The following is a 20,185-nucleotide window of genomic DNA, read 5'->3' on the forward strand; positions in this document are numbered from 1 at the left end:
AAAACGCCCTCGCTGGTGCAAAAAGTTAAACTGCTTTGTATTCTCAAATAAATGGCTTTTGCTTCTACAAAACCATCCAGAGACATCAGCTTCAACAAGGCTCTTGTGATTGTGTAGGTCGCTTTCAGGATGTGCTTTACCCCTCTGTACACGCCACCTCGCTGACTTTGTGCTGGTTGGAAAGAGAAAAATATTGTGTTGAGTTGTACCAATAAATTGTTCAGAAAAAAAAAAAAATGCTGCCTAGGAAGTTATGTATTGCAACTTGAGCGCTGTGACTACAGTGATATTTGTAATGCAAAATAAAATGTCTTGACTAGAACGTTACAGCTTTTTTTTTCTTCCTAAGTCAGGAAAAGGGTAAATAATAAAACTGCACCAGAGCTTTCATTTGTGCAGTGTTTAGATCAGGGGTGTCAAACTCATTTGCTTGGCGAAATTTTTTTCTCACAGGGCAAAAAAAAAATTTATAATTCTTTTTTTTACTGTTATCTAATCCAATATCAGTTTAATTTTAAAGGAAATATGCACTTTGTTTACACTAATTATGTAAAATATATTTCTTCAGGATCTTCTTGAAATTTCTTTTTTCAAATTATGTAATATCATTTTACAAAGAAACAGAAACAAGTATGTTTTTATATTTTGCTTTTTTATAGGACATTTAATTAAAAGCAAAATCTTTATTACATGCAAGTGTTTCTTTATGATTTAGAGATTTTTCCAGTACAATTAAGTGTATTTATTTTTAAAAATTGGCGCGGATATTTACGCCAGTGTGCCGAAAAAGTCAGCACTTCTCTTAACTGTTTTACTTTGTCACTATCCTCGTATTCAAAATTGAAATTCTCCAAATAAATATCTTCTATCATCTTTTTTAGCAGTGATATTTTTCCTGCTAAAATATATAATCGTCGGTTAATAAAAATAAACGACCGTCTACAAAGAAATAAAATCGGCAAATGCATTCTAGAAAACTAAAAAAACTGCTCTCTTTGTGGAATAACGATGGATTTGTAGAAGAAATATATTATCGGATATGCTGCGATTCATGGCAATTATTTATGCCTTCCTTTTTAGTAAATTAACATTTCTGTTTTTTGCGTTGGAAACTTCTTGCGGGCCGCATGAAAATCTCTCTCGGGCCACACATTTGACACCCCTGGTTTAGATCTTTTATGAAAAATTCCGTTCAGACATAAGCCATAATAGCTGTCTTAAATAAATATGCCAACGTTTTTACACCAACACAAGACATGACAGCATATCCAGAGGAAAAGTAGAATTATTTTTTTTAATACATCCCTTGCAAAAGAAAAGGCCTTTTCTCAAGGCAACATGAACATAAATGGAGAATGGAACCCCCAGGTAAGAATTACAGCTCCACCCTGACCTCCAACCCCCAGAAATTATCACCGTCCTTTGATTTTTATTTGAATAATAACCGCAACTAAAAGTTTCTATTCTATTCAGGGATCCTTGTGGTTTTACTTTTTCCATGATGGGTCCGTGAACTTTGTGGCCATCCGTTTTTTGTTTTGAAATTACAAAATAAAAAAATAGGGATATAATCCAAAATAATCCGTTTCCCATCTTTTGATTTGACAACGGAAAGTTATCCGATTTCATTGATGTGTTTGAAAATCGAAATTGGGAATTAAAACAGCGAGTGGAAAACTCTTTTCTCTATTTCCTATTCGTTTCCAAGGATGTAGAGAAGAGTTTTCCACTCGCTGTTTTAATTCCCAACTTCGATTTTCAAACACATCAATGAAATCGGATAACGATCCGTTTTCCGTTTTTTATTATCAAAACAAACGATGGGAAACAGATTATTTTGGATTATTTCTCTATTTTTATTCTGTCATTTCAAAACAAAAAAACGGATGGCCGCAAAGTACACGGACCCATGATGTTGCCGTCTTTGAATTTTTCGTTAAGTAAGTGTATGTGAAACATTACAAAATGAAAGGGTAGGATATTTACACGAGCACAAATCTTTCATTTGCTGGTGCCTCTTTCTTGCCGTCGAATGCAAGGCAGCTTTTTACGCTCTACTTTAGCAAATACTGACTATTGATTTTGTCTTTTTTCTGCCTCAGTTTTGAAATGCCATGAGGAAATATGTTGAATTTGGATATGCTCATCTTTTCTTTCCTTCCTTTGTGTACTTGCGCCACCGTATCCATTTTGTCATCTGAGAACTCACTGAAGATTGAGGTGGTAGTTTTATTCCAAATGTCTTATTTGAGGCTACTCAAACCACTCCTACAACTGTAGTCCACGATCACGGCTGGGAGTCATAGTCCTGGATCACGGCTGGGAGTCGTAGTCCACGTTCACGGCTGGGAGTCGTCGTCCACGATCACGGCCGGGAGTCGTAGTGCACGATCACGGCCGGGAGTCGTAGTGCACGATCACGGCCGGGAGTCGTAGTCCACGATCACGGCCGGGAGTCGTAGTCCACGATCACGGCCGGGAGTCGTCGTCCACGATCACGGCTGGGAGTCGTAGTCCACGATCACGGCCGGGAGTCGTAGTGCACGATCACGGCCGGGAGTCGTAGTCCACGATCACGGCCGGGAGTCGTAGTGCACGATCACGGCCGGGAGTCGTAGTGCACGATCACGGCCGGGAGTCGTAGTCCACGATCGCGGCCGGGAGTCGTAGTCCACGATCGCGGCCGGGAGTCGTAGTCCACGATCGCGGCCGGGAGTCGTAGTCCACGATCACGGCCGGGAGTCGTAGTCCACTCTCTCCAGCAGCAGAAGCATTTCAACGTGTTTGGTTTGAGGGAACAGATCCACGGCCATGGCTCGCACCGGGCGGAACGGGGGCCCGTGAACTCTGTTGGACGGAGCTCTGCACAGACTGAAGAGGAAAAGAAATCAGTGTTAGAATAGAAGACTTTATTGATCTCCCAGAGGAGAAATTCAGTCGTGCAGCAGCCAAAACACACACACGCTTTATACAAAAATGTTTTAAATAGAAATAAACAATAAATAGTTAAATAATAAAAAAGAGCAATATAAAAAGTAGAAAAAGAGTATGTACAAGAGAGAAAAAAAACAGTAAACACCAAAAAAATTGATATTTACAAAAAAATTACAAATATTTTCAAAAATAAGTGAGGTATTTAGTGGTTATTGCACTTATAAAAGGTTTATTTTTATTATTTTTACTTTAGTCTAGTTCAGTGGTTCTCAAATGGGGGTACGCGTACCCCTGGGGGTATGTGAGATTTTAAAATATACATTTAAAAAGTAGCATCCATGCAAAAATCCTTTAAAAATAATTATTTCATAAATAATTAAGGAAATTATAAGTCTAAATTCGTAAAATGAATTATCTTCAGGAGTAGGCTATTTAACTTATTATCCTAAAACCGCAGAGTATCCCCCACACCAGGATGGTTCCACCTAACCTGTCAATCACTTGGACCAACGATGGAGTCGTGGTTGAAGCGTAGCAGCAATATTTTTATGTTTAATAAATCAGTTACTGATGGCACAGTGCTCTGTTTTAGGTCTTTTTTTTTTTTACAACCAAAAGTGCTTTGCGCTGGTTAGGGGGTACTTAGCTGAAAAAATATTTCCCGGGGAACATCACTGAAAAAAGGTTGAGGACCACTGGTCTAGTGCAGGGGTCGGCAACCCGCGGCTCTTTAGCGCCGCCCTAGTGGCTCCTGGAGCTTTTTCAAAAATGTTTGACCTTTTTTTCCTTTCTTCTTTCTTATCTTTTTTTTCTTCTTTTTTCCTCTTTTAATCTTGACATTTTGACTTTTTCTCAACATTTCGACTTTTTTCTCAAGATTGTACTTCAACATTAATCTTGACATTTTGACTTTTTTCTTGAAATTTTGACTTTTTTCTCGACATTTCAACTTTTTTCACGAAATTTTGACTTTTATCTCGAAATTTTGACTTTTTTTCTCGAAATTTTGACTTTTCTCAACATTTTGACTTTTTTCCTCAAGATTGTACTTCAACATTAATCTTGACATTTCGACTTTTTTTCCGCAACATTTCGACTTTTTTTCCTCAACATTTCGACTTCTTTCTCAAGATTGTACTTCAACATTAATCTTGACATTTTGACTTCTTCCTCGACATTTTGACTTTTTTTCTCGTCTTTAAGTGCATAATAAAAAAATAAAAAAATCTTCCCCCAATTATAACTAATATAGAAACATGCAGCATGTGTTGTCTTCATTCTAAGGCTTATACAAGACTTTTCACTTTTTGCGGCTCCAGACATATTTGTTTTTTGTGTTTTTGGTCTAATATGGCTCTAAAACATTTTGGGTTGCCGACCGCTGATCTAGTGTATAAAGGTATGACTGAATCATTAAAAACAAAGCTTAAAAAGGAAAAAAAAAATAATACTCACTCAATGAAGTTGTTCATGGCGGCCTTGGCGTTACACGCCACATAGACGAGCCTCTTCAGATGAGCCGCTCTCCTGATGGCCAGGATCACCTTGGAGTCTGTTGTAAGAAAACTTCACTTAAAGTAGTTGTGGAGAGAAGCTGATTCCATGTGTGGGTAGTTTGTACTCACGCAGGCCGGCCCTGGGCGGGTCCACGATGGCGGTGACGCTGGGAGACACCACGGCGTTGAGGATGTTTGGAAACACGTCTTCCGCTTTCCCACAGTGAAACTCGATATTACTGAGACCTTAACGAGCCAACAGAGGGATAACCGGTTAAAACTAAACTCTTTATTACTTAGACCTTAACGTGCAAACAGAGAGATAACCGGTTAAAACTAAACTCTTTATTACTTAGACCTTAACAAGCCAACAGAGGGATAACCGGTTAAAACTAAACTCTTTATTACTTAGACCTTAACAAGCCAACAGAGAGATAACCAGTTAAACTAAACTCTTTATTACTTAGACCTTAACAAGCCAACAGAGGGATAACCGGTCAAAACTAAACTCTTTATTACTTAGACCTTAACAAGCAAACAGAGAGATAACCGGTTAAAACTAAACTCTTTATTACTTAGACCTTAACAAGCAAACAGAGAGATAACCGGTTAAAACTAAACTCTTTATTACTTAGACCTTAACAAGCAAACAGAGAGATAACCGGTTAAAACTAAACTCTTTATTACTTAGACCTTAACAAGCAAACAGAGAGATAACCGGTTAAACTATGTATCACTGGACACGTCGCCTTTTTCTATAACATGTTACAATTAAATTTAAGCTCTTTAACCTTGTGCTGTCTTTGGGTCAAAATGACCCAATTCTTCTTTCCTTCTGCCATGCTCTCTCCTTCCTTCTTCCTTCCTCTTTTCCTCCTTTATCTTCCTACCTCCCTTTCATCATTCGTTCCTTTATTACCTTATTTGCTTTTCCTTCCTTCTTTTCTCCCTTACCTACTTCCTTCCTTCCTCCTTTCTCCCTTCCTTCCTTCCTTCCTTCCATCTTTTCTCCCTTTCCTACTTCCTTCTTTCCTTCATCCTTCTTTTCTCCCTTCCTTACTCCCTTTCCTACTTCCTTCCTTCCTTTCTCCCTACCTTACTCCCTTTCCTACTTCCTTCCTTCCATCTTTTCTCCCTTTCCTACTTCCTACTTCCTCCTTTCTCCCTTCCTTCCTTCCTTCTTTTCTCCCTTCCTTCCATCTTTTCTCCCTTTCCTACTTCCTTCTTTCCTCCTTCCTTCTTTTCTCCCTTCCTTACTCCCTTTCCTACTTCCTTCTTTCATCCTTCCTTCCATCCATCTTTTCTCCCTTCCTTCCTTACTCCCTTTCCTTCCTTCCTTCCTTCCTTCCTTCTCTTCTCCCTTCACCCTCCCCTTGACCCAAACACAGCACAAGGGTTAAAAAAGGCCTTTATGCTCCTTTTAGAAACAGGGTAAATATGTTGAGTGTAGTTTGTTTCCTACCGTTGAGCTCCGCGTTAACCTTGGCGTCCTGCACGGCCTCCTGGCACATCTCAATCCCAATCACCCTTTTCACTCGCTAGAAACAAGAAAACAAAGGTCACAATGAAAATCTGCAACAGGTGTGTGTGTTTGTGTGTGTGTTCCTGACACCAGCTAGTTGCAAACATACCCAATAAAAATAAATCAACCAAGACTACAAGAAAATGTTAATCAGAACAAGTCAGGTCACATTTCTCAGCTCATTTCAAACATTTGCTCTTTAAATGAAAACCAACCCTGTTTGTTTTGTTTGTTCTGTTTATTTCGAACATATATAAAAAAACAAGAAAAAAGATAAAACAAATACAGGTGGGCATTCCACCATAAAGAAAAAAAACCATCAAAACACATTTTTCAGTTACATGTTGGAAAAGGAGTGGGAGGAAGTATAAACTTATTTAATCCCACCCCCTTTCCACAACTAAACATAAATTATATGTCTGCATTTACTTTGTATAATACGGAGGAGTATTAGGGCAAGGCAGGAAAAAATGTAAATAATATTTTAGAGGAAGATTTTTTTTCATTATGCACTTCGAGAAAAAAGTCAAAATGTCGAGAAAAGTCGAAATGTTGAGATTAATGTCGAAGTACAATTTCGAGAAACAAGAAATTTATTTCTTGAAATTGTATTTCAACATTAATCTCGACATTTTTCTCAAAATTGACTTTTTTTCCTCAAAGTGCACAATAAAAAAAAAATCTTCCCCTCAAATATTTTTTCTCCTGCATGGCCCTAATACTCTTCCGTAGTATAAATATATATCATTTTTACAAAAATAACCTGTTTAATACCAAATGTAAGCTCTATCATAAATATAATATAACCATGATATAAATATAATACGTATACAAACATACAAAGACAACATGACTAAACACCAGAACACACACAGCTGCTGATCTTTAAACACAGCCTTCACTTTTACACCTCAAATAAACTCTTTACATTTCTTCTTAAATTGTTTAGATTAGAACATGAACACCAACCTTAGCCAGTGAGATGCCGATGGTTCCGGTTCCGCAGCAAACGTCCAGCACGGTGCTGTCCTGGTCCAGCTGGGCCCACTCCCCCACGGCCGAGTACAGAACCTCTGCAGCAGCCGTGTTCACCTGCCGGAACAAACATCAGCATCAAACATCAATAACAGCTGGGCAGTCAGGGAGGGGGTCACGCTTGTACATTTCTAAGTCTGGCAAACTAGAAAACACAACTCACACCTTCAATAATCTGTGTTTTCTATCTGAGCATCCTTAAACAAAAACACAGCTCCTGTTTGTGAAGACGTTAGTTTTCGTCACAATCCAGACCTGAGCGGCGGGAGATATTTACTTGATCATATAGACTGTATTTCTAGTGTGTGAATTTCTTAGAATTGAGTTAGGCCCAGTCCCAATCCCCCCCTAGTCTTACTTTTCAGCCCTACCCCTAAATTTTGTGCGTTCCCGTGAGGGTAGTGGTGTCCCAATTCCTCTTTTCACCTAGGGGTAGTGGCTTAAACGAGGGCTAGGGGCAACAATCTAGCCCTTCATAGCGAGGGATTTCAGATGCTGACTAGCTGAACTAGGGCCAGAAAAATTTCCCAGAATGCTTTACGTCGTCATTTGCGGACTGAATCAAAAAAAAAAAAAAACATGGCGGACATTTCTTATTTTTTAGTGAATAAAATCAATATTTTGAGTTAGTTTCTGCATAAAAATGCATTTTCATTACATTTCTAGCGAGAAATATATATTTTACTTTCATAATATTCACTCAGTGAATGTACATAATTCCTCTCTTGCTCGTTGTTGCGAAGTCTTTTTCAAACCTCGCCAGAATAAAGGCTGATTTATGGTTCTGCGTTACACCAACGCAGAGCCTACGGTGTAGGTTACGCGGCGACGTAACCTACGCCGTAGGCTCTGCGTCGATTTAACGCGGAACCATAAATCAGCTCGCAAGCCGGCAGGAAATTTTCGGAGCAAATTTCTTAACAGGCGTAGCTACAACTGTTAGATTTAATCTATTAAACCAACATTTATCTTCCTAAATGATTTATTTCAGCCAGCGGTAATTCTCCACAGAGCTGCTGCTGCTCCGGGCCGGCGGCTCTTCTCCGAAAACATCGGAGCAAATTTCTTAACAGGCGTTATTTGGATAAACTGAGCCCAGGTTGGGGATCTTAACGGTTACTTTTACGCCTGAAAAAATATTAAAACTTAATAAAGTGGCATATTAACAGCGCTACAGCTGAAATTAAAACAGCTTTTAGCTCTGGGCTTCCTGATATGGTGTGACGTTTGTGCAAACGTAACTACGCAGTCGCTTACGTACCCGAACATAAACCACGCAGTGACGTAGCAAGCTAAATTTAGGGGTGGTGCTGAAAAGTAGGAGTAGTGGGAGTATTGGGACAGGCCCATGGGAAGATTTCAAGGACCCTAAAATATGTGGCTTCATTTTTAGGTGTAGTGGTAGAAAGTAGGGGGTGTATTGGGATTGGCCCTATTTCTAGCGTGTGAATTTCTTAGAATGAGTTAAATCCAGCTGTTTCTTCCCGCTGACCTGGAAGAAGGAGTGAGGAGAGATCCTGAACTTCAGGCCCAGCAGCTCCTCGTGAATGCAGGCGTCTCCGGCCACCAGCTCACAGGGCAGGTCCTCCAGGTTAGGAGACCTCCTTCACATGCAAAAAACACGCAGAATATTGGATTACCCTTATATTTATCAGTCATTAAATGTATTATGAAGTTTTCTCCACCTCTGGCCCTCTCTAGCGAAGTAGAGAGAGGTCACGCCGCTCTCTTTCCCCTCTCCTTCTGTGAAGAACTTCTTCATGGAGTCTTTCAGAGTGCTGAGCTCGTCTTCTTCCAGTTTCTAGAGATCATGAGAGGCTTTAAAAATTACAAAATCTAACAATGTCTGTCCCCGGGCGTGCTTAGACTGAATGTCCCGTCACCTGCGGGTTGAAGAAAGCGATGGCCATGGCTTGTTTGGTCCTGGTGGTGCGGACGGTCAGCTGTTTCCAGTGGCCTTCATACGTCTCCGGGCAGTACACGGAGTACGCCGTGGTCCTGGTACCACAATAATAGAGAAAATAGATCAGAAACATGAGCCGTGGTCCTGGTACCACGATAATAGAGAAAATAAATCAGAAACATGATCCGTGGTCCTGGTACCACGATAATAGAGAAAATAAATCAGAAACATGATCCGTGGTCCTGGTACCACGATAATAGAGAAAATAAATCAGAAACATGAGCCGTCAGACACATTTAATCTTCTTCAAGCTTAGTTTAACCATGTCAATACGAACCATAATAAAACTCTTAACCCTTGTGCTGTCTTTGGGTCAAAATGACCCAATTCTTCTATCCTTCTTTCCTCCTGCTCTCTCCTTCCTTCTGCCTTTCCTCTTTTCCTAATTTTTCTTCCTACCTCCCTTTTGTCATTCGTTCCTTTATTACCTTATTTGCTTTTTCTTCTTTTTTTCCTTTTCTCCATTCCTTCCTTCCATCTTTTCTCCTTTCCTTACTCCCTTTCCTACTTCCTTCCTTCCCTCGTTTCTCCCTTCCTTCCATCTTTTCTCCCTTCCTTACCCCCTTTCCTACTTCCTTTCCTACTTCCTTCCTCCTTTCCCCCTTCCTTACTCCCTTTCCTACTTCCTTCCATCTTTTCTCCCTTCCTTACTCCCTTTCCTACTTCCTTTCTCCCTCTCCTACTTCCTTCCTTCTTTCCCCCTTCCTTACTCCCTTTCCTACTTCCTTCCTTCCTTCCTTCCTTTCCTACTTCCTTCCTTCTTTTCTCCTTACTTCCTTCTTTCCCCCTTCCTTACTCCCTTTCCTACTTCCTTACTCCTTTCTCCTTCCTTCCATCCATCTTTTCTCCCTTCCTTACTCCCTTTCCTACTTCCTTCCTTCCTTCTTTCCCCCTTCCTTACTCCCTTTCCTACTTCCTTACTCCCTTTCCTACTTCCTTCCTTCTTTTCTCCTTACTTCCTTCCTTCCTTCCATCTTTTCTCCTTACTTCCTTCCTCCCATCTTTTCTCCCTTCCTTCATTCCTTCTCTTCTCCTTCCCCCTCCCTTGACCCAAAGACATCCCAAGGGTTAATCTCTGTTTTTGATCCTCATGATTGTGCGGTAAATACCTGATGAACTTCTGGAATTCCCTGACCACGGTCTTGGTCTCTGCGGAGACGTGACAGGTTTCTGCCGGTCCCACCACCGCACACGAGCCGCCTTTATATTTGCCCAGGCGGAAACCGATGGTCTTATCTTCTCCGTCTGCTCCCGCCGAGATCAGGAACTCACACTTGTTTCTGTACTCCGTCTGCAGCGATCCAGGAACAACGTTAGAAACACGTCCAAGCAGCAACAAATTAAATACTGTTCTTCTTGCATGTGGCCTAAGGCTAAAAGAAAAAAGATTAAAAAGGCCTGTGTGTATTAGGGAACAATCTTTTTTATGTCAAGAACAAAAATCGGACATGCAAAGTCTCAGACTCTGCTGTGAGAACGTTGCAAGATTACTCACAGATATAGAGGTAAATACAGGACTGTCTCAGAAAATTTGAATATTGTGATAAAGTTCTTTATTTTCTGTAATGCAATTAAAAAAACAAAAATGTCATACATTCTGGATTCATTACAAATCAACTGAAATATTGCAAGCCTTTTATTATTTTAATATTGCTGATTATGGCTTACAGTTTAAGATTAAGATTCCCAGAATATTCTGATTTTTTGAGATAGGATATTTGAGTTTTCTTAAGCTGTAAGCCATGATCAGCAATATTAAAATAATAAAAGGCTTGCAATATTTCAGTTGATTTGTAATGAATCCAGAATGTATGATGTTTTTGTAATTGTATTACAGAAAAACACAATATTCTAATTTTCTGAGACAGTCCTGTAGAGGTAAATAAAGCTTTAGAACGAGCAGAATTTCTTTCAAGTTTAAATTATAATAATGTGACTGCTTTAAGTCTTTATAAACAGTTAAGTGTGGCCTCTGCGTTACTTTGTAATCTGATTACTTTACTGTTGAATAATAATAATAATAAATTTTATTTGTATAGCGCTTTTCTCGTACTCAAAGACGCTTTACATTAGTAAAAATCATAAAAGCAGTACACTCAAAGACACTAAAGACTAACTGTTTTTCTGATTTTCAGCGCAACAGTTTGTCTTTGACCCCAAAGATGATCCATAACTTAATTTATCATTGGAGATAAGTTATGCATTAAAACCTGCGTGGGAGACGGCTTAACAGCTTCCAGCGGACAGCACATTTTGTTGTATTTGCCCTTCTGTGCAAACAGCCACGGCAGCATGGACTTGTTGGTACTGCCGATCTCTCTGGAAAAAAACATTGTGTTAAATGATTGAATCATTTTGAATGTGAATAAAAACAGTCTGAACCGCGGGTTGCTGCTGTACGATATCAGGACTACAGGACTGTTTCAGAAAATTTGAATATTGTGATAAAGTTCTTTATTTTCTGTAATGCAATTAAAAAAACAAAAATATCATACATTCTGGATTCATTACAAATCAACTGAAATATTGCAAGCCTTTTATTATTTTAATATTGCTAATTATGACTTACAGTATAAGATTAAGATTCCCAGAATATTCAAATTTTTTTAGATAGGATATTTGAGTTTTCTTAAGCTGTACGCCATGATTATGGAGCCAAATCAAGGCCCAAAGTTTTGCTAATTTGAAAATAAAATTTGAACCTGAAAATTCTTTTTTACAGTTTCAATTTTTTGTTTTTCAGTATCAGATCTTTTTTTCAGTATCACATCTTTTTTTTCTCCAGTTTCACATCTTTTTTTTCTCCAGTTTCACATCTTTTTTTTTCTCCAGTTTCACATCTTTTTTTTTCAGTTTCAAATCTTTTTTTCAGTTTCGGACTTTTGGCCCCAATATGGCGTAGAGGGCGTGGCATCAACTGAGAGGGGCGTGGTATCATGAGTAAAACTGAAAAAAAAAAAAAGATGTGAAACTGAAAAAAAAAAAGATGTGAAACTGAAAAAAAAAAAGATGTGAAACTGAAATAAAAAGTTCTGAAACTGAAAAAAAGATCTGATACTGTAAAGAAAAAATTGAAACTGTAAAAAATAATTTTCAGGTTCAAATTTTATTTTCAAATTAGCAAAACTTTTGTCCTTGATTTGGCTCCATACATGATCAGCAATATTAAAATAATAAAAGGCTTGCAATATTTCAGTTGATTTGTAATGAATCCAGAATGTATGACATTTTTGTTTTTGTAATTGCATTACAGAAAATAAAGTACTTTATCACAATATTCTAATTTTCTGAGACAGTCCTGTAGATCTTGTACGACTCCATGCGAGCGTCGTCACCTACTTTGCCAGCCTCTGCAGAACCTCCACCACCTCCTGCTCCTTCATCCTCAGCTGCTCCTCATAAGGAACGTTCCACAGAGGAGTCACCACGTTGGCGATCTGCACCGTGAGCGGCTCCTCCTCCTCTCCGTCCCCGTCCCCGTCCTCCCCGTTCCCCTTCGGCCTCTTGGCGGCCGGCTGGCCGGCTCCGCTCCCTCCGTCCTCCTGCATCCTCCTCGTCCTCTGGATGGGGTCGGCCTTGGGCTTGGCCAGCCGGACGCTCAGCACCTGCCCCTTCCACTGCATGCCGTGCACCATCTTCATGGCCTTGTCGCGCTCCTCCTCGTTCTTGAAGGTGACGAAGGCAAACATCTGCTTCCCGAGCAGCTTGATCTTGTGCGGGTTGACGCCGTGTTTGGTCAGGAACTTCTTCAGGTCGTTGAAGCCGACGAACTTGGGGAGATTCCTGATCTCTACTTTGAAGATCTCGGAGGTGAAGAGGTCGTCTTTGATGTAGCGGTACAGGGCCGGGTCCGGAGCCGCCTTGCCGTCCCCTTCAGCTTTAGTCTCGGTCTTTAGATCATCGGTTTCAGGGGCTGGGGGAAGATCTGTTGAACCGGCCACTGGACTGTCGTTAATTTCTGCCATCACTCCGCTGGCTGTGAAGGTTTATACAAAACAACCTGTGGAAAGACTTGAAAACTTTACCAGGCATGTTATTGTTTGACTTTAATCATATGTTTTAGAACAGGGGTCGGCAACCCGGGCTCTAGAGCCGCATGCGGCTCTTTAGCGCCGCCCTAGTGGCTCCTGGAGCTTTTTCAGAAATGTTTGACTTTTTTTTTTTTCCTTTTTTCCCCTCTTTTTTTCTTCCATTTTCCTTTCCTTTTTAATCTCAACATTTCGACTTTTTTCTCAAAATTGTACTTGTACTACTGAAAAATGTTTAACCTTTTTTTTCTTCTTCTTTTGTCTTTTCTTTTTTTCTTCCTTTTTCCTTCTTTTTTTCTTTTTTTTTTTTTCCTTTTTAATCTCGACATTTTGACTTTTTTCTCTGAATTTTGACTTTTTTCTCGAAATTTTGACTTTTTTCTCGAAATTTTGACTTTTTTCTCAAAATTTTGACTTTTTTCTCGACATTTCGACTTTTTTCTCGAGATTTCGACTTTTTTCTCGAGATTTCGACTTTTTTCTCGACATTTCAAATTTTTCTCGAAGTGCATAATGAAAAAAAAAATCTTCCCCCAGTTATAACTAATATAGAAACATGCAGCATGTGTCGTCTTCATTCTAAGGTTTATACAAGACTTTTCATTTTTTGCGGCTCCAGACATATTCGTTTTTTGTGTTTTTGGTCCAATATGGCTCTTTCAACATTTTGGGTTGCCGACCCCTGCTTTAGAAGCTATTAAAAAATGACAGATAAAAAAATGCAATACTAAAGACATCTGGATCATTTCTCTCTTGCTGTTCTACAATTCGGCTTAGGTTTGGAGTCACTGGGTCGAGTGGTTTAGAGCAGGGGTTCTTAACCTTTCTGACCTTGGGGCCCAATTTTTTCAGTACAGAGTGGCCCGGGGCCCATTAAATATTAACACTTTATAGCAGGGGTATTCAACAAAAACTTTAAGAGGTCCATTTAGAGAAAATTTACTCAAGCGAAGGTCCAGAACATCATAATATATATATATATATATATATATATATATATATATATATATATACGTATGTATATATTCAAGTAGCCTCATAGTTGTATCAACATCTGCATCTGACTGTTATATTAAAAAAAGTACATATTTTACACTTAACATGTGTAACTTGAATTACACTTATTTTTTTCTCTTAAAAATAAAATACATTTTATTTTATTTTTCAAATGCTATCTTATTTTATATCTCTACCAGCAGTTTGAATTTCCCCTTTTCTTTCTTAATTGTCTCAACACATTTTTATAATAAATGCATATATACATTGGTGAACCTGGAACGATGTTTAGTTTCAATTATGTTCATTGTGGAGAAAGCTGCCTCACAGCTGTATGTGGACCCAAACATGTTTTTAGATGGTCAGTTTATTTTCTGTGACTTCAGTTCAGACTTCAGGTAATATGTTTGATGAAAAACTTTGTGTTTTGTTTCAGCGTTTCACTTTGGCACTTTGAACGCCACAGTCTCTGAACGTATGAGACACTGGTTTTGTCCCAGTGGGAAGACTGAACAGGATGAATTGGTCCATTCCGGGTTGAACTTCCCTTTCCACCTGTTACGCTTCTCATCTCTGTATATAGAGCCAAGCTAATTACCGTATTTTGACGACCATTCGGGCGCCGTGTGGAAAGACGCACCCTCAGTTTTGTGTGTCATTTCTGGTTTTAAAACACACACACAGCGCACCGTGTGGAAAGGCCCCGTTAACACACACGGAGCGCCGCCGTACAACAACACACACAAGCATACAAGTGTGCATATTTAAAAATAGAGCGGGAACAAAACTTAGTTTGACTGTACTTTATTTAAGATATTACATGAATCAGTTGTCAGAGGACTCAGCGTGTCAGGTTTCATCCGAGCCTGATCAACTGAGACGGGGAGCCCGCAGCTCTCTGGCTGCGGAGCAGCCGAGTCTTTCCAATGCTTTTGAGAAAGTCCGAACAGTCCAGTCCAGCAGACACGTCAGCCCGCGCATCTACATGTACAATCCTTCAGCAGTAAACGACGGAGCCCGCAAGCCCGAGCGGCACCGACCTCCCCGGCCGCGGGGACGCGTCAGGATAAATGATCAGACCGCGCTCGCTCTGGGCGCAGACCCAAGTAATCGATCCCTGATCCTGGCGGATCTAAACCTGCTCTGTGCAAAATGAAGGATTTACTCTGTAAATACACACCATTTCTCTAACTATTACACGTACAGCTAGCTGAGTGTCTTCTCCTCATTTGGTCGGGAGTTGTTATGCAGTCCTGCGGCCCCCGCGGCCCACACGTACAAAACTGAATTTTTTTTGCGGCCCACTAGATGGCGCTCGCGGCCCAAGTGTGGGCCGCGGCCCTATGGTTAAGAATCACTGGTTTAGAGGAGATTAAAACAAAGATACTGCAACAAAAATGCAGAGGGCTCGGGATCTGAACGACTGTCAAATAAGGCTGTTGTATTGTGGGCCATGGTGGCTACAGAGGTAGCCAGTGGTTAAAACAGGTCAAGAGAAGACAAATCAGAAAAGGATATTATTAAAAAAAAAAAAGAAAAGTGAACAACAAATTACCAACCAAAGTAAGATTGAATTATTTGGATAAGATGAAGCATTTGAATAGTTCACAGGACTGTCTCCGAAAATTTGAATATTGTGATTTTCTGTAATGCAATTACAAAAACAAAAATGTCATACATTCTGGATTCATTACAAATCAACTGAAATATTAAAAGCCTTTTATTATTTTAATATTGCTGATCATGGCTTACAGCTTAAGAAAACTCAAATATCCTATCTCAAAATAGAATATTCTGGAAATCTTAATATGTAAGCCATAATCAACAATATTAAAATAATAAAAGGCTTGCAATATTTCAGTTGATTTGTAATGAATCCACATTGTTGACTTTTTTTTTATTGCATTATTTTTTATTGCATTTTATTGCATTTATTGCACAGAAAATAAAGAACTTTATCACAATATTCTAATTTTCTGAGACAGTCCTGTAGAAACTATATGAAATCTCACAGACTGCACTGACTCTCTGACAAAACACTTAATTCGTTGTTTTAACTTGTTTGTGGTGGTCGCGCATATATATATTTATGTAACAGAGGATTGCAACTTCTATCTCTTAATTCGGATGCTCCATTCATAAAAGCTGTCAAGCTCTTCCAACACAGTTCCTGGAACAAAGGCATGCTGATTAAAACATCTTCCTTTGCGTATTTATTCAGCATCCTTTTTGGAAGTCTTGCAGAGCTGGACAAATTAAGCCAATGTGCACATGAATAAAGAATCATAACAAATCTGAAGCAGAACAAAACCACAACAGTTATTTTTATCATGAAGTTCTGATGTAGAAGGGCTTCAAGTAAACACAAACTGTAAACAGTGAAAAACCCTTAACAGTAGTGCAGTAACATGCAGTGCTAACCTATTACTGAAATGTTCATGTTTGAGCAGCTCATATTAACAGAGAATTAGTGGTGGAGGCTTTAGGTGTTTATTTATACACACTTCAGGCGGCGAAGTGGTGAAAAGTTATTCTATCTTGTATTTTGTATTAATTAAAGCCATGTGAAGCACTTCTGCATGAGAAAAATCTAACCACAATGACATATCCAGTACTGGAGTTGAGGGGGGATGAGGGGGGATGGCATCCTCCCCTGAAATAAAAACGGTCCAAATCATCCCCCCTGTAAAACTGCCATCCCTCCTTTCCATCCCTTATGTAATTTCATCAATGAATGTGGTTTTACTGCTATTTCAACATTTAGAGTCATCACCAGAAAAATAACACCAGAAAAATAACTTATTTGACAATTTTCACCTGTTTCAAGTAAATTTTCACTTGAAATAAGTAGGAAAATATGCCAGTGGGACAAGATTTATCTTCTTATTACAAGCAAAAAAATCTTGTTCCACTGGCAGATTTTTCTACTTATTTTAAGCGAAAATCTATTTGAAACAGGTGAAAATTGTTGTTTTTTTCCAGTGATGAGTCTCGTTTTAAGTGTAATTAGATTTTTTTTACTAAAATTGGAGATTTTAACTAGAAATAAGACAAATATTCTTGTTAAGATTGTGAGTTTTTGCAGTGATCCATGTTACTTATCCTGTGAAGGACAGAGTCATATTGATAAGTTCAGAAAAGTGTTTTCTATTGTTGTGTTTTGATGTATTTGATGTAAGCCCAGTGGATATTTAAAGCTTACAGAAGGCTGCATTTAACTGCTGCTATGTCATTCCTGCAGTATTTCTGCAGGTGTTTTGGTCACTGCTATTATTTGTAATATATTATATTATTTGTAATCAGCACAAATTATCTGTCCCCATACGATAAAATCCACCACCCCCCCTGATTTTTTTTTTTTTTTTTACAACTCGAGTTCTGGACATATCTGGTTTATAAAACAACCACTTCTGTGCAGAACTAGAGACTTCCCACATGTGACAACAAATCCCTCAAATAAAACAAACTTCCATTTGATTTCGGTTACAGATCCAGAAAGGTGCAGCCTTTACTTAAATTTAAACAAGTTAAACTAGAAAGACCGTGTAGGTTTCCCAGCTGTCAAGAGGAAACATGTTAAACACAGAAGCTTCAACACTTGAGCAGCTCCTTATGTTTATTTGCGCATTGTTTGATATTCCCAGGAAAAGTAACGCTACTATTAAAACCTGGCCCTTTTCACGTCCAGACTAAACATTTTCCAGTGCAGGGACGTTTAACAAGGACCTGCAAACATTCACGTACCTGCAAAACCTGCAAACACGGATCTTTCTCGTCCACGTCTAACTCATGGATCTATTAGGGCGCCGCCATATTGTTTTAACCACGTGTGAGGTGAACTGTGAACTTTGACCTTCCTTAAAGCGGTACTCAGTATTTTAATCACGCTTCTTCATAATACAGGTCTGTCTGAGAAAATTAGAATATTGTTATAAAGTTCTTTATTTTCTGTAATGCAATTAAAAAAACAAAAATGTCCTACATTCTGGATTCATTACAAATCAACTGAAATATTGCAAGCCTTTTATTATTTCAATATTGCTGATTATGGCTTACAGTTTAAGATTAAGATTCCCAGAATATTCAAATTTTTTGAGATAGGATATTTGAGTTTTCTTAAGCTGTAAGCCATGATCAGCAATATTAAAATAATAAAAGGCTTGCAATATTTCAGTTGATTTGTAATGAATCCAGAATGTATGACCTTTTTGTTTCTGTAATTGCATTACAGAAAATAACCACATACTAAATAACTAAATAACACATATACAACCTGACAATAAATGTACATAAAGGGAAATAATGTGCAATATCTTTCACTCACTGCAACTTGCAATTATGTAAATATCCGTCTGTAAATATCCGTCTGTTATCTTTTTATATACTAGTATTTCTTATTATTTATTTTTCTTATTATTATTATTAGTATTGTATATACCAGTTTACTGTTTATAGTGTGTTATTATTATTACTGTGTTATTACTTCTCTATTGATGCCTCTTGTTTTTTGGGTTATTTTTTGCACTATCCCCTTTGCTGCTGTAAACTGCGAATTTCCTCTCTGTGGGACTATTAAAGGTTTTATCTTATCTTATCTTATCTTATAAAGGACTTTATCACAATATTCTAATTTTCTGACACAGTCCTGTATATTTTATAAAGATATTTCAGCAGCTGCAATCAGATTTTTATGATCCAAACCTTCACCATATGGGAGTACATTTTATGACTGGTGTAATGTGGTCCAGTTTCCTGGTGTTTGTAAGGACCACAATTTCAAAGGTCATTGTGCATTTATTATTTATGACATAAAATAAAATGTACTCCCAGTACTGGAGTTGAGGGGGGATGAGAGGGGATGGCATCCCCCCTGAAATAAAAACGGTCCAAATCATCCCCCCAGTAAAACTGCCATCCCCCCTTTCCATCCCTTATGTCATTTCATCAATGAATGTGGTTTTACTGCTATTTCAACATTTAGAGTCATCACCAGAAAAATAACACCAGAAAAATAACTTATTTGACAATTTTCACCTGTTTCAAGTAAATTTTCACTTGAAATAAGTAGGAAAATCTGCCAGTGGGACAAGATTTATCTTCTCATTACAAGCAAAAAAATCTTGTTCCACTGGCAGATTTTTCTACTTATTTCAAGTGAAAATCTACTTGAAACAGGGGGAAATTGTCAAATAAGTTATTTTGTCATTTTATTTCATTTTATTTGTCATTTACTGTTTAATTGTGTCTTGCTGCTTTTACTGTTGATGTAAAGTACTTTGAATTACATTGTGTGGAATTGTGCTGTACACATCTATTTATTTTCTTCTTCCCAACCTCTTTATTGATTTTACAAAAAAAAAACAAGGCACATTATACATTCCAGAAGAACATTTGCATCAAAGAACACTGAGCGACCAATGAGTAAAACAAAACAAAGACGATACAGAGCGAAAAAGAAAGAAAAGGAATAAACAATATAATAAAATAAAAAAAGGAAAGTGATCAGTCAGGAATTAGGGAACAAAGATACTTATGAAGATGCTGGGCTTTTTGAATCATGCAAGATTTTAAATATTTTTTGTACTGAATTATTTCGTTTAGATATGCAATAAAGATTGGATTAATTTTCAAAAAGCGACATTTATGAATAAAAGATTTAGCCAATATAATTAAATTATTGATTCCAAAGTCTATTGTGTCAACACAATTTTTTAAACAAGAAAAACACACTTTATACAAACTGCTAGTAGAGGAAATATAATATAAGAAAAAAGAACATTTGGGAGGTTTCATGAACAAGAGACCTATAAACAAAAATAAGATAGACAAGTAAAGTTAATACAAAGGAACAGTAAGGCATTTTAAAGCATTTAGCATCGACATTTCAGAAAGAGACTTAAAATAAAAGATACTTTGATATATCGGTTAATAATTTTTTTGCAGAATTATTTGACTTAATCATTTTTAAAGAAACAAAAAGACTTTTGAAATCATTTAAAAAACATTGGAAAGAGGGCTTCATTTTTCTCCACTTACAACAATGTATGTGATATTTAGCCAGTAAGAGAATGACATTAACCAAGAGAGACACTGATTTGTCAATTGTATCTATGTAAAAAATAATGTTAACGATTTCTAAATTTGGAATGTCATTCGTTTTTAAAGATAGCCAATTTCTAATTTCCAGCAAAAAAAGTGTGAGACAGGACAC

The 20,185-nt window shown here is 38.0% G+C and overlaps 1 protein-coding gene across 2 annotated transcripts; it reads right to left on the reverse strand.

Moving 5' to 3' along the window:
• Positions 1 to 1,697: 1,697 nt before the first annotated feature.
• On the reverse strand, positions 1,698 to 17,794 carry trmt2a (tRNA methyltransferase 2 homolog A). Of its 2 annotated transcripts, none has more exons than XM_061730361.1 (12): positions 17,719 to 17,794; positions 12,290 to 12,950; positions 11,161 to 11,269; positions 10,060 to 10,241; positions 8,871 to 8,985; positions 8,673 to 8,788; positions 8,480 to 8,591; positions 6,922 to 7,044; positions 5,893 to 5,968; positions 4,560 to 4,676; positions 4,390 to 4,486; positions 1,698 to 2,871 (listed from the first exon to the last, which is right to left on the reverse strand). In XM_061730361.1, exons 2-12 carry the CDS (start codon positions 12,913 to 12,915, stop codon positions 2,730 to 2,732), a joined length of 1,815 nt encoding a protein of 604 aa, XP_061586345.1. In that variant the 5' UTR covers positions 12,916 to 12,950; positions 17,719 to 17,794; the 3' UTR covers positions 1,698 to 2,729. The 2 variants fall into 2 exon arrangements, with proteins under 2 accessions (XP_061586345.1, XP_061586346.1); XM_061730362.1 differs by having other exon boundaries at positions 12,290 to 12,961; positions 17,719 to 17,778.
• Between the last annotated feature and the right edge of the window lie 2,391 nt (positions 17,795 to 20,185).

The sequence above is a fragment of the Cololabis saira genome, chromosome 9, assembly GCF_033807715.1.
Source record: "Cololabis saira isolate AMF1-May2022 chromosome 9, fColSai1.1, whole genome shotgun sequence".
Taxonomy (NCBI): Eukaryota; Metazoa; Chordata; class Actinopteri; order Beloniformes; family Belonidae; genus Cololabis; species Cololabis saira.